General features: G+C 35.4%; 1 protein-coding gene across 1 annotated transcript in view; it reads left to right on the top strand.

Annotated features, from left to right (window-relative positions):
• KLHL1 (kelch like family member 1) overlaps positions 1-17,630 on the top strand; it is a 532,887-nt gene that overhangs the window by 478,189 nt on the left and 37,068 nt on the right. Inside the window, exon 8 of the mRNA XM_052650221.1 lies at positions 3,150-3,312. Within this exon, the coding sequence (XP_052506181.1) occupies positions 3,150-3,312 (163 nt within the window). The remainder of the gene's footprint in view (positions 1-3,149; positions 3,313-17,630) is intronic.

Here is a 17,630-nt window from a genome sequence, read left to right as displayed (position 1 = left end):
GATCAATCCTGGGTGTTCATTGGAGGGACTGATGTTGAAGCTGAAACTCCAATACTTAGGACACCTGATGTGAAGAACTGACTAATTGGAAAAGACCTCCATGCTGGGAAAGATTGAGGGCAGGAGGAGAAGGGGACGTCAGAGGATGAGATGGTTGGATGACATTTCTGACTCAATGAACATGGATTTGAGTGGACTCTGGAAGTTGGTGATGAACAGGGAAGCCTGGAGTGCTACTGTTCATGGAGTCATAAAGAGTCGGACATGACTGAGTGAATAAACGAAACGAACTATAGTACTGGTATGGAACCCACTTTCAAAGTCAACAGCAACTTCTCTCTTTACATACCCAATATAAACTTGGACTTGGTAAGAAATAGGCAGGCAAGTAATTGACCCATCCTCCTAGAAACACTCTTTGTTCATAATTTTCAGATACCAGAAACTTCTGAAAAATTCTCCAACCCATCTAAACATTTCCTCTCTGTCTCCTTTCTCCTTTTTTTCTTGTTATTGATACTGGAGCCACTCAAGACTTTGCTGCTGTGAATAATGTATTTATGAAATGAAGCAGGACCGTATGATCCTTGATCCCTCCCATGTCCTCAACCTGACTTTTGTCAAATAATAAGTTTAATCAGATAAGTGAAAACATGCAAAACAAGGGAAAACAATCAAAGGAGACCAATAAAAATATTGTAGTCATTAAACATAATCAAAGACATTTACCTCCTTCTGCAGGGCTATAGGTAATATTCTGAACCATATCTTTGAGCTATCTTAGAAATACTGAAACCTCCACCAGGTGGAGAATTTAACTACATGATGACCAGACTGTAGTCATGACATAAACTGCCACAATTCTGAGAACTGGCCTCAAGAAATGCAACAGAACAACCCTGGAACTGAAGACTAACTATATTTAAAGCAATCAAGATGATGCTGGTCAGACCACTGGTAACCAACTTCAAGACTGCAGTCAAAACTGACTGTGGTGATTCAGCAAATAACTCCCTCCTTCCACTATAAAAGCTCTTGTGAGGATGGGGGTAGTAGGTTACTTGGACAGGTACCTGCCCTTCTCACCCTGTCCCTTGGTTGCTGACATTCAAATAAACCAAACTTTCCACCAACCTGGCCTTTTTGATGGCTTTTGAGCAGCAAGCAGACAGACCCCTGGTTCTGTAACACTTATTCCATTTATGTTAAGTATTTAATGACTAAGTAAGTTTAATGAGGGCAGGGCCTTTTTCTTATTCACATATATGTTCTCGGAACTTTGGCGATAAGAAAAATTCTAATAGTAGACACTCGATAAACATTAGTTGAATAAGTTAATCAATCCATGAATAGGTTAAAAGTATCATTTTACTTTCACATCTCTGTTGAGATACAATTCTCCATGATTCTTTCACATTTTTGTACAACTTTTAAATAAGACAGTAACTTCCCCTCCTCTAAATTTTTATAACAGAAATACTAATAAGATAAAGATAGTTGTTTTCTCCATAGTGAAAGACAGTCATACTTAAAAGCATGAAGAGAATGTCTCCTTCTGGAGCAACGGGTATATAAGTTTGTTGTCCATTATATATTAATTTGCTTCCAACTTCAAGTTAACTTACAACCTATTGAATGTTCAGATATCATCTAAATATTGTCAAAGCAAAAAAAAAAAAAAAGTGTAATAGATAAACAGACAAGGAAGACTTTATTCAATACTATTGCAATAAGGAAAAGAGACCAGAATTGAGGCTGAATGCACCTCCACTAAAACAAAGGGGGAGGAGGGAGTTTCTGAGAGCTGTAATGCATGGGTGGATCATAGGTAGTCTATGTTTGTAAATTGGCCTTATTTAAACAAAGGTAAATTGAATTTACTATCTTCCAAACAAGAGGTAGACTTACAACTTGAAGCAAGTTGTGAGTTGAAGTTAAGCTGTTACTCTTGCACAGAAACTGGGAGATATAAACACTAACTTTCTTGCTGATTATATTCCTAGGTTCTTGAGAAACAAAGTATTAGGCTGTAACACTGGCAATAGGTTTTTTAAAAGATTAACTTCTCAAAGGGACCGAAAACTTTCAATTTGCAATTATAAGTTGTTTAAAGTAAGTGCTTTAAGGAAAGTGAGGTCACGATTCTAGAGGCAGGAGAATCCTGTCTCAAGTCTGGTCAGCATGAAAGAGATGTTAAAGTCCTCTTGGCATAACCAAGACTGGGAAATTGGGGCTTGGAGAACTGATTAAAAAAAAAAGTTGATACTCTGACTATTGCCATTGTTATGGTAATAACTATCTTTCTTCTATGACCGAGGAGCCTTGTGTCTTCTCTCAATATACATACATTTGGGGCAGTTTAACTTGTCAGCTAAGAAATAGGGTAAGAATCACAGATAGTTCAGAGTTCTTAACAATCAGACATTGTGCTTTGAAACTTGTGGAAAATTAACCAGAATTCCCCTAATAGATAATGAGACCACTTCAGTAAATATAAATATAATATTTAAATAGTTAGTGATTATTTAACATTTAAGAAAATTCATCTAATATAGAAGTGAATTGACAGGAAAAAAACTGTAAAATTTGTATATATCATCTATTGATGACTCATAAATAATTTAATCGCTTGTGTTCAATAATTTCAGCTTATAAGAAAAGAGATATTGTATTCTCTAAGCTTTAGATACATTTATTATGTCTTGACAGGGGAGCCAAAACTTAGAGGACCCTAGCCTGAAATTCAAACTAATTATATTACACTGCTTAATGCAATTTTCCTGAATGTGAAAAAAAAAAAAATAAAGTACTTTAAATTGCAGTGTAAAAACAGTCTTCAAAAGTAGAGGCATAAGATGCATCATCTCTGACTTTTAGATTTTGAATCTTTATATGATCATAAATAAGAAAATATATTTTCCTTCATAAAGTATATAGGTCATAATATTTAGATGGATTCCTTTATGTTTTCATGTGAATGAAATGGTTCAATTAATAGTGATTAGTTTCGACCTCAGTGAAATCGTTTGTTAACTGAAAGAGGCTATTCTGAATGACATAACAGCTAAATAATAGCTTTTACTGTTAATTTGATTTGAGAACCTCACTGTGTCATGATTCATTCACTTTTTATCTTTCCTTTACTGCAGGTGTGACAGTACTGGAAGGCCCTATCTATGCTGTGGGAGGACATGATGGCTGGAGTTATCTGAACACAGTGGAGAGGTGGGATCCTCAGAGTCAGCAATGGACATTTGTAGCTAGCATGGCAATTGCCCGAAGCACAGTTGGGGTGGCAGCATTGAATGGCAAGTGAGTAGACTTTCTTTTTTTTTTTTTTTAATCTGAAAAAAGATTTTGAGTGAATGTTCTTTTAAAATAACATTTAGCAAACGGCTTTAAAAAAACTCTTTTTTAAAATTTTAGGTTTCAATTTTTCTTTTAAGTTTAGTCTTCGTGGATTATTGACAGTTCTAGACTATGTATTTTTCCGATTATCACTTCTCATAAAATAAAAACCAAACAAAAATAACAAAAATGACCAAACACCCCCCAAACCCCAAAAATATATAGAATAAGAAATTCTACTCAATACTCTGTAATAATCTAAATGGGAAAAAATTTGAAAAAGAAGATACATGTATGTGCATAAGTGAATCACTTTCTTGCATACCTGAAACTAATATTGCTAACTATTGTTGTTATTTAGTCGCTAAATTGTGTCTGACTCTTTTGAGACACCATGGACTGTAGCCCACCAAGCTCCTCTGTCCATGGGATTTCCCAGGAAAGAATAATGAAGTGGATTGCCATTTCCTTCTCTATGGGATCTTCCTGACCCAGGGATTGAACTCCAACATAAAATAAAAATTAAGAAGAATAGCCAAAAAAAATTGAAAACAAAATACAACAAAAATCCTCAAATTTCTTTATCTTAATTGCTTGTTTAAAAGCAATAAACATATTTCATGAAAATTATGTGAACTGCATAGTTTACCATTTCTGGTAAAATAGTCTGAGGAGCCTTTTGAAAGACTACCAAAAGTTTGGTACTTAATGTTTTTTTGCCCGATTGTATCAATCTCTCTACTTTTCTCAATTTCTATTCCTATCACACTAAGTCAGGGATTTTCAAAGTCAACACTGTTGATATTTTGAGTCAGATAATTCTTTGTTGGCTGTGAGGCTCTGCCCTGTGCATGTACAATGTTTAGCAGCAGACTGGCTTCTATCCACTAGATACCAGCTGTACCCACCTGCCCAATGTGATAACCAAAAGAAGTCTCCAAATATTGCCGAATATATCCTCTGGGGTGGCAAAATACACTCCCTCTAACTACCTGAGAAACTCTGCCCTAAACAAAGATAATAGCACCTCTGACATGAACTACAGCAGAAGTTTCCAGTCTCCTTCCTTCTTTTCCCCCTAAAGTCCATTTGCTAATGCAGCCAGAGGTGCTTTACAAATACAGGTAACATATCAGTTCTCTTCAAGAACATTTTAAAATTAGAATACAATGCCTTTTTCCACCTAAAATCATCCACTGGATCTTGTTTCTTCCTACTCTACATTTTTTTCCTCAATACATCAACCCAATTGCCCTTTCATCTTTGCTTCAAATACAGCAAATCTAATTCCACTCAATCCCTTTGACTGTACTCTCTCTCTTTTTTTTTTTTTTTTTGCCTAAATGTTATTCCTTACAATCTTCACATGCTTGGCCTTTTAACACTGCTCAAATTTCATCTCAAAATATGTCCACATACACAGTTATTTACTCTTATTCTTATTTAAAATAGACCACCCTGCACACTATCCCAAATTGTTTGCAGTTCATAAAATTACATACACTATTGTTTTCTATTTTTACTAGGTATACATGGTCAATAAATCTTGATATCTGTCTGCAACATTCATTATTGTATCCTTAGGCATAATGCACATTCAATCTATTTACTGAATAAGTGTTGAAAGAATTATACATCCAATTAAGTAATAACTTTTGAGAACTTAATTACCTTTGACAAATTTTTCCTAAATATATGTATCTATAAAGTTATTATTATATCCCACTGTTAAAATATAAATAAACTGCTTCCCTCAGCTAAATTGTACATATATGCACTCTTTGGCTTTAAAAACTCTAGGAAATTCATATTTTAATGGCTATACAGTAATTTATTTTATGCCAAAAAATTCCCACAAAAACACACAAAACATGATAAATGTAAGTGAACAGTATACATTTAAGTAACTAGTACTGATCTGAAAATAAGCAGACTGCCAGATATGACTCCAGCAAAGGCAGGTTTATTCAGAATTGGCACAGAATTGCAATTTTGGATCTACAGTAATGGTGAACATACGCATGTCCCAAAGGGTAAGTGGAAGAGAAAGCTTTTATAGAGAAAAAGTAAGTTGAGAAGGTTAGAGTAAACAAAGTGTTTTTTCCCTGGCTTAGTCATTTTCATGAAAAAGAAAAGTCTTTTTGTTGTGTATGTGTGTGTGTGTATAGAGTCATGTCTAACTCTTTGCGACCCCATGGACTGTAGCTTGCCAGGCTTCTCTGTTCATGGGATTCTCCAAGCAAGAATAATGGATCTGGTTGCCAATTTCCTACTTCAGGGCATCTTCCTAACTCAGGGATGGAACCCTTATCTCTTGCATCTCCTGCATTGGCAGGTGGGAAGCCTTTCTTACTTTTGGGCTCTGCTATTATCATAGGGTGTAAGAGCTCCTCATTTCGATCTCTCATTTGTCTTTAATTGAGTTTTCTGCTTATAAATTATTTACACTAGTCTCTGACTTTTAATATCCAAAATATCTGCTTCTGCTGCTGCTAAGTTGCCCCATTTGTGTCTGACTCTGTGCGATCCTATAGACAGCTCCCCCATCCCTGGGATCCTCTAGGCAAGAATATGGAGTGGGTTGCCATTGCCTTCTTCAATGCATGAAAGTGAAAAGTGAAAGTGAAGTCGCTCAGTCATGTCTGACTCCTAGTGAACCCATGCACTGCAGCCTACCAGGCTCCTCTGTCCATGGTATTTGCCATGCGAGAGTACTGGAGTGGGTTGCCATTGCCTTCTCTGATCCAAAATATCCAAATATATCTAAAACACATATCTACAGTGATGTGTGTCTAAAACAATCCCCAAATTTAGATATTGTACATGAAAAGATACATTGAATACCATTAGATATAAACTTTTGGGCACTTTCCTAACTGTACCCTTAGGAAGAATTTCTACAAAATGAACTGCAAGACAATAGAGGTTGAAATATTTTCTAGCTTCAAAGGATTATTTTAATTTAAACTTTGTCTTTGATGCCTGCATGCATGCTGTCGCTTCAGTAATGTCCAACTCTTCGTGACCCTCAAGGAACAGTAACCCACCAGACTCCTGGGTCCATGAGGTTCTCCAGGCAAAAATACTGGAGTGGGCTACCATTCCCTTCTCTAAGGTATCTTCCCTACCCAGGGATTGAACTGATATCTCTTATGTCTCTTGCACTGGCAGACCAGTTCTTCAGTACTAGCACTGCCTGGGGAGCCCTGTCTTTCGTAGGATTCACCAAAATGCCTTTTCAATAGTATCATGCAAAAATGTCTTGCATCCTGACCGATAACTTAATATCATGATTTTCTTTGAAAAATAATCATTTTAAATGCAAAATGTTTTTCTTAGTGTGAGGCTAAGTTTGAGTAAATTGCTCATTCTGTTTCATCAAATGTGTGTATATGTATTGTAAATTATAGCAATATTTTCTACTTTCATCAATATTAACATATTATGCCCATTTATGATTTTAATTGCATATATTTGGGCTTTCAAATTTCATATTTATATATTTATCAATCTGTGATTTCCTTAGTCTTAGGAGTCAGTTTTCATTTAGGTTTATTGTGCACTTAAAATTAGGACTTCCTGGTATAGAATCTGCTTGCAACTGTAAAGATCCATTGGTAAAAATGGTAAAGAAAATGCCTACAATGCAGGAGACTCATGTTTGATCCTTGGAGTGGGAAGATTCTCTGGAGAAGGGAATGGCTGCCCACTCCAATATTCTTGCCTGGAGAATTCCATGGACAGAACAGCCTGATGGGCTAGAGTCCATGAGGTCACAGAGCCACACATGCCTGATCAACTAACATCTTAAAATTATTTTCTTGCTGTCATATATGCTTCCTGAGAATCCATTTAGGAATTTGCCTAGAAATAAATATTTCCAGAGTAATTAGAGAAAATGTTAGATCTATACATTTGAAATCTTTTCATTTGATAATACAACCTCACTTTTATCTCTAAAAAATTAGTCTCTATTTTGTGCATGTGTTTATGCTCTGTCACTCACTTTTGTCCTACTCTTTGTGACCCCATGGGCTGTAGCCTGCCAGACTCTTCTGTCCATGGAATTTTCCAGACAAGAATACTGGAGTGTGTTGTCATTTCCTACTTCAGGGGATCTTCCCAACCCAGGGATAGAATTCACCTCTTTTGCATCTCCTGCATTGACAGGAGGATTCTTTACCAGTGTCCCACCTGGGAAGCCCCAATGTAGTTTAGTGGTTTTGAGTATAGGTTTAATATTATTCTTTCTGAGCTTTATTCACATTTGTTTGTATTTTTGAACATCGCAGATATTATATTTTGGTTTACATATTTGTATGTATTAATTATGCATTTAATAGTGCAGTAGAGAAGAAAGTTTAAGTATTTATGTTTATAGTAAACCACCTTACTAAAATGAACATGTCAGTTATATTATTTTTTAATTTATAAATATTTTCAAAATATATATTTTTTCCATTTATAATGATAGATTTTCTTGGAAGATAAACATGGTAAACTAAATGCAAATGAATTTTTTTTCTTATTTCTTAATATGTATGCTTATCTTCTTTTTAATGAATCCCTTTTATTTTTAGAATAACAACATAAATATCAATATCAGGTGACCTCAACTGTCTTTTAATTGGGAAAACTTTAAAACTTTGGTGTCTGTGTAGCGTTAATTGTTATTTGGGATACTTATACCAAGTGATTTTAAGGGCCAGATCTTATCATTGTCTATAATTTCATTAATGGAAATTTTGCTTAAAATATCATATTTAGTATAATGTTTTATTAAATTTTCTTAAAATGTATAAAAGATGTTTTCTTATTTTTTCTATTATATGGTAATTTAAATAAATATCATGATTATAAATCATTATTATATGCACAGAATAAAACCAATTCATCCTTTTAAAATTATTCATTTAATATTTTGCTGCATTCTATAGTCTATTTTTAATCTGTTTGGTCTACATGAACTAATGGTTTTGAAAATCAATTTCCTAACATTTTCCATGATGATATGAAGCTTTTCTTATAGACTGAGAGGCTTTCTATAACATATCTGTTATGTTTTTACAAACATGAGAAGTATAAATATTTGAGCATGAGAAATTATAAAAAAATTATATATATATATAATCACATATATTCCATTTAAAAATTATATTTTACTGAGATTCTAATATTTAAAAGAAAGCAGTTTTACATTACTTCCAATCCTATGACTAATAAAATCATTGATTGTGTGTTGTTATATCTACTTTTGTACTGCTATTATCCTCCTAATTTCTTATATTTAGGTGTTAACATTATTATTCATTTTGTCTTAGGTTTTCTCAGTGTCATTATTCTGTTTTTGTTTCTCTTTTTAAACAAATATGTGCATAGAATGAAGCTCTACTTGTTTTCCCTCTTGTTTTCTTATTCATTAATTTGAACTTGGCTTGTTGTTCAGTTTCTGTCTCACTCATTGAGACCCCATGGACTCAGACACCAGGCTTCTCTCTCCTTTACTGGCTCCTGAAGTTTGCTCAAATTCATGTCCACTGAGTCTGTGATGCCATCCAAATATCTCATCCTCAGTCTTCCCCTTCTCCTACTGCCCTCAATCTTTCCTAGAAATAGTCTTTTCCAATGAGTCAGCTGTTTGCATCAGGTGGCCAAAGTATTGGAGTTTCAGCTTCAGCGTTAGTCCTTCCAATGAATATTCAGGGTTGATTTCCTTTTAAATTGACTGGTCTGATCTCTTTACTGTCCAAGGGACTCTCAAGAGTCTTCTTGAGCACCACAATTTTTCTCTATGGTCTCAGCTTTCTTTATGGTCCAACTCTCACATCCATACATGACTGATGGAAAAACCATAGCTTTGACTCTACAGACCTCTGTCAGCAAATTAATGTCTCTGCTTTCATAAGCTGTCTATATTTGTCATAAGTTTTCTTCCAGAAAGCAAGCATCTTTTAATTTCATGGGTGCAGCCACTATCCACAGTGATTTTCTTGGAGCCCAAGAAAATAAAATCTCTCACTATTTCCACTTTTTCCCCAACTGTTTGTCATGAAGTAGAGGGACTAGATGCCATGATCTTAGTTTTTTGAATGTTGAGTTTTAAGGCAGCTCTTAAACTCTCCTCTAACACCCTCTTCAAGAGGCTCTTTAGTTCTTCTTTGCTTTCTGTCATTAGAATGGTATCATCTGCATACTGAGGCTATTGATGTTTATCTCAGCAATCTTGATTCCAGGTCGTGATTCATCCATCCCAGCATTTCACATGATGTGCTCTGCATATAAGGTAAATAAGCAGGGTGACAATATACAGCTTTGATGTACTCCTTTTTCAATTTTGGACCAATCTGTTGTTCCATGTCCAATTCTAACTGTTGTTTCTTGTTCTGCATACAAGTTTCTCAGGAGGCAGGTAAGTTGGCTTAGTATTCCCATCTCTTTAAGAATTTTCTAGTTTGTTGTGATCTACACAAAGAATTTTGTGAAGCAGAAATAGATGGGTTTTATTTTTTTTCTGTAATTTCCTTGCTTTCTCTATGATCCAATGGATGTTGGCAACTTGATTTCTAGTTCTTCTGCCTTTTTTAAACCCAGCTTGTTCATCTGGCATCTCTAAGTTCACATACTGCTGTAGCCTAGCTTACAGGATTTTGAGCATTAACTTGCTAACATGTGCTTAGTTTTATTTATTTTGTCTTGATATTCAGAATTTCACAAAATAGTATTAATAATTGTCTTGTAGTTCATTTTGCCTTTGCATAACAAAATTGTCATTTTAATAGTTTCCACTTGTTGCTTATTAATGATAGTGCTGCTGTGAGCATCTTCAAATATATATATCCTTTGTGAGCATGCATATACAATTTAGGTTTGGACATGGAACAACAATTGCTAGTTTATCCAGTACACATGTGTTTAACTGTAATAAATTTTGAAAGTGCTTTTCCTAATTTATGTATGTATTAACAGTGTGTAAGTATTCTAGATACTCCATATCCTACTGATTTGGTAATGCTTGTTTTTATCTTTTATGGTTTGTTCTGTTCTAGTCAATAATATTCAACTAATGACTAAGATTGAACACTTTTTAATGTACTTATCTGTTTAGTTTTTCTGACTAAACTATAAGCTTAAGTATTTTTCCTGTTTCCATGGGAGGAGTTTCTTTATTTTTCTTTCATTTTGCTTCGTAGAGTTCTTCATGTGTTCTAGAAATTATTTCTGGGTAAATGCATCTTACTTTATTATTAGTAGCATATTACTACTACTACTATTTTCCAGGGGGGATATGTTGATTATATAATTTATTAGACATTATATGTATATTAAACTTTTTTTTGTCTTCAGTCATTTGTTGTAAATTGGTTTGACTAGTTTAATGTCAAAGCCATGTACCATTAAAATTAAACAATGATTACTAATCTGCTGCCATTTTTTTATTAGCCAGATGTGTGATAAGTCCAAAGTTTTTCACTTTTAATATGTTTTTAAATTTCAGACTTGCATTCTTACAGAGATTTTTTCCTATCAGTTAAGGTACAGTCAAGTGACAGAAACCACAGCAGTCACCTATCAGTTATTCTAAATAAAGATAATCTAATATAAATATTTGTTAAGTAGATATAAAAATTTACTTAAGAACACTATGCACTTTCCTGCTGGCTCAGAGGGTAAAGCGTCTGCCTGTAATGCAGGAGACCCAGGTTTGATCCTTGGGTCAGGAAGATATCCTGGAGAAGGAAATGGCAACCCACTCTGGTACTCTTACCTGGAAAATCCCACAGAAGGAGAAGCCTGGAAGGCTACAGCCCATGGGCTCACAAAATGTCGAACACGACTGAGTGACTTCACTTTGTTTCAGAGAACACTATACCATAATGTATCTACTAAAGGAAACAGCTATTGTCCCTAGCATTGGAAAATTAAGAGGGGATTGTAATTATTAAGATTTAGAAAATCAGAGGAGAAACCTTGTGCAGCTGAAATCCAGACATTTGTGATTAGATCCCTGCTCAGCTAGAACTAGCATCTCTGATGTGAAAGAGGGGTTCCTTGGCCTGTGATCTGGAGCTCTGAGGAGGTGGTGGTGCCAGTCTGCTCCTGCTGATAGTTCTGAGTCTCAATAAGGCTGATATTAAATTTTTAAAAATGGCAACTGAATGCAACTGGATGCAAAAAGAAAGATGGAGAGACACTCATAGGAATGGGACACAAGCAAAAAGGAGCGAGACCCTTCCTCCTCTAGCACCTTTCAATCTCTCTCTAGCACCTGTTCATTGTCACATCTTAAAAAGGGAAGGAACCAGGTGGCAAGACAGAAAAGTGGTTCACTGAGTTTCAGCCCCTACATCAAAAAGCAGAGTACAGAATAGAGAATGTGGGGCTGAGAGATAGTAACTTACCTGCTGTCATATTCTTCTACAATTTTAAAATGTTTACCAGAGTATAACCTGATAGCTGCCTTTCATTCTTTTAAATTATTTGGAAATTCATTTGAACAATCTCAATCATGTCTTTATTTGACTGAGGAAGGTTTTATCTACTGAGGATTATTTGTTGTTTGTTTGATTCTTTTTCCATTAATCTAGTTCTTTGGTTTGGGGATATGTATTTTAGTATGTATTTACGTTAATGGTTATGTGTAGTCTTGAGCACTGATTTCTTTTCTATAAGCACCTTTCCTCCCCGGTGATTTTACTTCTTTTCCACTTAACTTGGGAAATTGATTTCATATTTCATATTTAATTTTTGCCATTTTGTTTGTGAATTTTACTGTTGCCAATGCAGACACATTTTTTTTTCACATTTTATGTGATACTTTTTGATATCTCTATTTCTGTACTCATATTCATCTTACTTTAATTGGGGTTGCTCTCTTAGTGTTTTTCTTAAAAATATCTTATATTTTCAAATCTATACATTATAAAAAATTTTTTGAGAGCACATTTAGTGACTTTCTTATCACTTACATTGATGATAATAGATTCATTTCTTGTATCCTTCAAAAAATAGGTATCTCACAGCAACTTTGCTTGAGATGAGAAATATCTGCACTTCACTATATTATTCATTTGTTACTTTTATCTTTGAGCAGAAGACACACATATGCACACACAAAACACACAGATGTCATTTTAAAGTTTAACATTATTTATCTTGTTCTAGTGGTCAGGATCTAGTGTTAGTCACTCAGTGTGTCTGACTCTTTGCAACCCCATAGACTGTGTAGCCCACAAGGCACCTCTCTCTGTCCATGGGATTCTCCAAGCAAGAAAACTGAAGTGGGCTTTAAACTTTAAAATGACATCTGTGTGCTTTGTGTGTGTGTATGTGTCTTCTCATCTATCTACCTATCTCTACCTATCTACGTATGTGTGTATTTTATTATATATCCAAACTTAATCAGGAATATATGGGATAAAAATTTTAATAAATAAAATATTTAATGAATAACCTTTTCATAAATTTTTGCATTTCATTATAATAATTCGTTTATCCAATTTCCTCCCTTTTAAATCGACTACACAGGAATTCATTATTTGTGTTTTTGTGTGGTCCTTGATATCTTGGAAGAAGAACAGTGAGTGCTCCTGAAGAGAGATATTGTTTCCCTGCCCAGAGATTGGACCTAGGTAATTTGGATGAAAACCGGGAATATTAACCACTAGACCACCAGGGGCTAGAGGCTAGAAGCAAAGTGGCCCTGGATCTTTCCCTCCTTTGAAAGCAAGAATGTTTCAAAGAGGCAAAAACTGTAAAAAAAAAAAAAAAAAAAGGTACAAAGTTTTTTGTTAGAGACACAGCACAGTGTATAGGAGAGTGTACAGAAAAACAATTTGTTTAAGTCAGAAGCTAGGTAGAAATACACAATTAGAGAGAAAGCGTATGAACTTGGTCGCTAATGAAGAGGAGCACAATGAGTCAGAAAATAGGCAAAGACACACACCTGGAGAGGAGTACTGGCATCCTGAGCAAGGAGGAGTGCAGCAAAGAGGTGATGAATCTTAAAGGTAAATCACTTATATAGGCCAGTCCTTCCAGGTCTTTATTTACCTTTGGTCAATTATTTTGTTTCTCTCTTCACGTCTGACAGGTTCATGGATCTTCCTCAAGATGCATTTGTAACTTTTTTCTAAGATAGATTCCACCACAGAGACCTATGGGTGCATGTCCACATTTTTTATTGGGTGGGGTCCCACTCCCTTTTTGAGTCCAAAGAAGCTTTCCTGTGCCATATGCAGACAGGGAAGTCTTCCTTGACCTCAGGAGTGGGCATCTTATCTATACTTTAGCAGAGTTCAGCTTTTGCCACTAGCTTTCTCCTTGGAGTGTCTGGGTGAGAACAAAGCTTGAATTTTATTCCACTTAAAACACACCAGATGTCCAGCTCAGGGGCCCATCTATCCCCTATCTCACTTGTATTTTTTTTTTTTTTAATCAGCTACAATATGTAATATCCAAAAGGTCCTATTTTACTCTAATAATATTCTTTATATCAAATATCATAGTTTGAGAGTATTTAAAATTTTTATTCTAAAAATTGTTTATGTTTCAATTGTTTATTTTCCCAAATTTTAATCCCATTTTAAGAAAATATTTGAAATGATTTTGATTTTACTTCAAATAATCTTTCTCTTTTAACTCAGATTAACATATATGTCATTTGGGTTATTTTGTTTAATTCTCCTGAATATGATTTAATTGTCTCAAAATTCTGTTGTTTAATGACTGTCTCTTAATGTCTGGTTGCTTTTCCTGTTTTACTCAGAGGAAAAAAAAATGATCACTATAAAGTGACCTTTACTTCAGACCCATATCAGAAAACTGTTTCAATATCACCCTCTGACTGTAGTCTATTTTTCTCTCACTTCTAATGACATAGCTTTTTTTCCCCTCTTGTTTTAGTCTCACATCTCACAAATGTGCCATTCTAACCTGACTGCTGCTTCTTTGAACATTATTTTGAATAATTTTCCCAAATAAGGATAATAAAAGCCAGTGTGTAGCCCTCTTGAGTTTAGAGTCTTCATAATACCCTTTGTTGTGGAAAAACATAACATTGGTTCACCACTTAAAATTAATTAGTATATTTTGATTAACTCAAGAGCAAAATTACATCAATTGTATAAAACATTTTGGTCAGTCTTCCAATGAGACGGATTGAGCTAAATGGTAGATATACATCTCAGGCCAGCACCATCCCAGACTTACTTGATGTATAAAGGAGATACAACAAAACAGTGAATAGACACTCTGGTGTGGGTATTGACCATATTAAACCTCAAGCTCTCCAAATAATGTCTACACTACTAATTCTTTTTGTTTCTTATTTACTCTTTGCCTTAATTTTGTTCTTTCAAGTTTTGTTTTGTAGCTGAAAGGACGTTCTGGTTTTTTTCTCTTTACTTCTTGAGTTAGCTCATAAAACAGATACTCATACTCCCTAATTGCATCCATAAATAGGCTTAAATTTTAACAAATGTGTGCTACAGTCCCTAAAGAATTTGGAAAACAGACGAAAACACCTGGATTTTTTTATGATAAACCACAGCAAAACTGATTCACTCAGTCATTCAAAACCTCATGTTAATAAGGAAGCTACTGTTTCTGGGCAATCTTAAGTTTTTTGACCTTGAAATAGTATGAGAACATGAATCATGTCTGTTGTTTTTCCAGTACAGTCCAATATCTATCACCATACTTGCACTTGTCACTTACATGGTGCTAAGACAATTTCTGTTTTTGCATCCAAATTTTGATATTATTTTTCTTAAAAATGAAACCACAAATTATAAGTGATTTTGTACTATATACATGTTTCAAAACAAGTTCATGTGCTGAAGGCACAATGAAGCCAAATCAAAACGTTGGATATGGAAGAGAGAAAGGTTTAATACAGGGCTGTACAAGGAGATAGGCGGCTCATTCCAAGCCCAAAACCTTGAATTCCCTGATGGATTTCAGCAAGACATTTTTAAAAGCAAAGTGAAGGAGGGGTATGGTTTGTTGTTTCAAAATTCTTAGTGTTGACATATTTTTTCCTGCAGCTGTCCATGGATGTCAGGCCACAATGTTCCTGTAAACTTCCAAGTCAAATGTTATTATCCGGTCTGCAACTTTTTATCTCTACATGAATGGAAATGTCAAGTCAGTTTATTTATCTTCCTCTATTCTTGCCTCATCACAGCAAAGATTTGGAACAAAAGACTGAAGTTTAAAGCAAGAGGCAAGTTACAGCTCAGTTACAGCTCAAGTAGGCAGATCTTCCAAGACATGGAGTGGGGCAACCCTGAATGAGTCCTGATGACTACTTGGCTTTCCTTTTTACTTCCTGTCTCCTTCTCTTGGTTGTGCTCTGTTCAAAATAGGGCTTCTACTCACCACCAATCAGGAAAAGAAATGAAAATTGGCATATACTTAAGGCTGATTGACAGTTGCAAGTTACATAAAAGCAGGCTCTGTTGCACATGTCTTCCATAATACAGTCTCCTATAATCAGATGTATGTTCAGTACAGTTCAGTTCAGCTCAGTCCACTTTAGTCTCTCAGTCATATCTGACTGCTCGTGACCCAATGGACCACAGAACACCAGGTCTCCCAGTCCATCACCAACTCCCAGAGTTTATTCAAACTCATCTCCATTGAGTCGGTGATGCCATCCAACAATCTCATCCTCTGTCCTCCCCTTCTCCTCCTGCCTTTAATCTTTCCCAGCATCAGGGTCTTCAAATGGGTTAGCTCTTTGTATCAGGTGGCCAAAGTATTGGAGTTTCAACTTCAGCAATTTCCAATGAACACTCAGGACTGATCTCTTTTAGGAGGGACTGGTTGGACCTCCTTGCAGTCCAAGTGACTGTCAAGAGTCTTCTTCAGCACTCTAGTTCAAAACCATCAATTCTTCAGTGCTCAGCTTTCTTTATAGTCCAACTCTCACATCCATACATGACCATTGGAAAAACCACATCCTCGATGAGACAAATATTTGTTGGCAAATTAATGTCTCTGCTTTTTAATATGCTGTCTAGGTTGATCATAACTTTCTTTCCAAGGAGTAAGCATCTTTTAATTTCATGGCTGTAATTACCATCTGCAATGATTTTGGAGCCCCCCCCCCCCGAAATAAAATCTGCCAATGTTTCCAATGTTTTCCCATCTCTTTGCTATGAAATGATGAGTCCAGATGCCTTAGTTTTCTGAATTTTGAATTTTAAGCCAACTTTTTGACTCTCCTCTTTCACTCTCATCAAGAGGCTTTTTAGTTCCTCTTCACTTTCTGCCATAAGGGTGGTTTCATCTGCATATCTAAGGTTATTTATATTTCTCCCAGCAATATTGATTCCAGCTTGTGCTTCTTCCAGCCCAGTGTTTCTCATGATGTACTCTGTATATAAGTTAAATAAGCAGGGTGACAATACACAGCCTTGATGTACTCCTTTTCCTATTTTCAACAAGTCTGTCATTTCATATCCAGTTCTAACTGTTGCTTCTGACCTGCATACAGATTTCTCAAGAGACAGGTCAGGTTGTCTGGTATTCTCATCTTTTTAAGAATTTTCCACAGATTATTGTGAGCCACATATTCAAAGGTTTTGGCATAGTCAATAAAGCAGAAATAGATGTTTTTCTGAAAATGTCTTGCTTTTCAATGTTCCAGTGGATGTTAGCAATTTGATCTCTGGTTCCTCTGCCTTCTCTAAAACCAGCTTGAACATCTGGAAGTTCACGGTTCATGTACTGTTGAAGCCTGGCTTGGAAAATTTTGAGCATTACTTTACTAGCGTGTGAGATGAGTGCAATTGTGTGGTAGTTTGAGCATTCTTTGGCATTGCCTTTCTTTGGGATTGAAGTGAAAACTGACCTTTTCCAGTCCTGTGGCCAGTGCTGGTTTTCCAAATTTGTCGGCATATTGAGTGCAGCACTTTCACAGCATCATCTTTTAGGAATTGAAATAGCTCAACTGGAATTCCGTCACCTCCACTAGCTTTCCTCATAATGATGCTTCCTAAGGCCCCCTTGACTTCATACTCCCAGAGGTCTGGCTCTAGGTGAGTGAACACACCATTGTGATTATCTGGGTCATGAAGATCTTTTTTGTACAATTCTTCTGTGTATTCTTGCCACCTCTTCTTAGTGTCTTCTGCTTCTGTTAAATCCCTACCATTTCGGTTCTTTATTAAGCCCATCTTTACATGAAATGTTCCCTTGATATTATCTCTTATGTTCTTGAAGAGATATCTAGTCTTTCCCATCCTTTTGTTTTCCTCTATTTCTTTGCACTGAACACT

This window comes from Budorcas taxicolor, chromosome 12 (assembly GCF_023091745.1).
Source record: "Budorcas taxicolor isolate Tak-1 chromosome 12, Takin1.1, whole genome shotgun sequence".
Classification (NCBI taxonomy): Eukaryota; Metazoa; Chordata; class Mammalia; order Artiodactyla; family Bovidae; genus Budorcas; species Budorcas taxicolor.
This window is presented reverse-complemented; position numbering and strand designations above follow the sequence as displayed.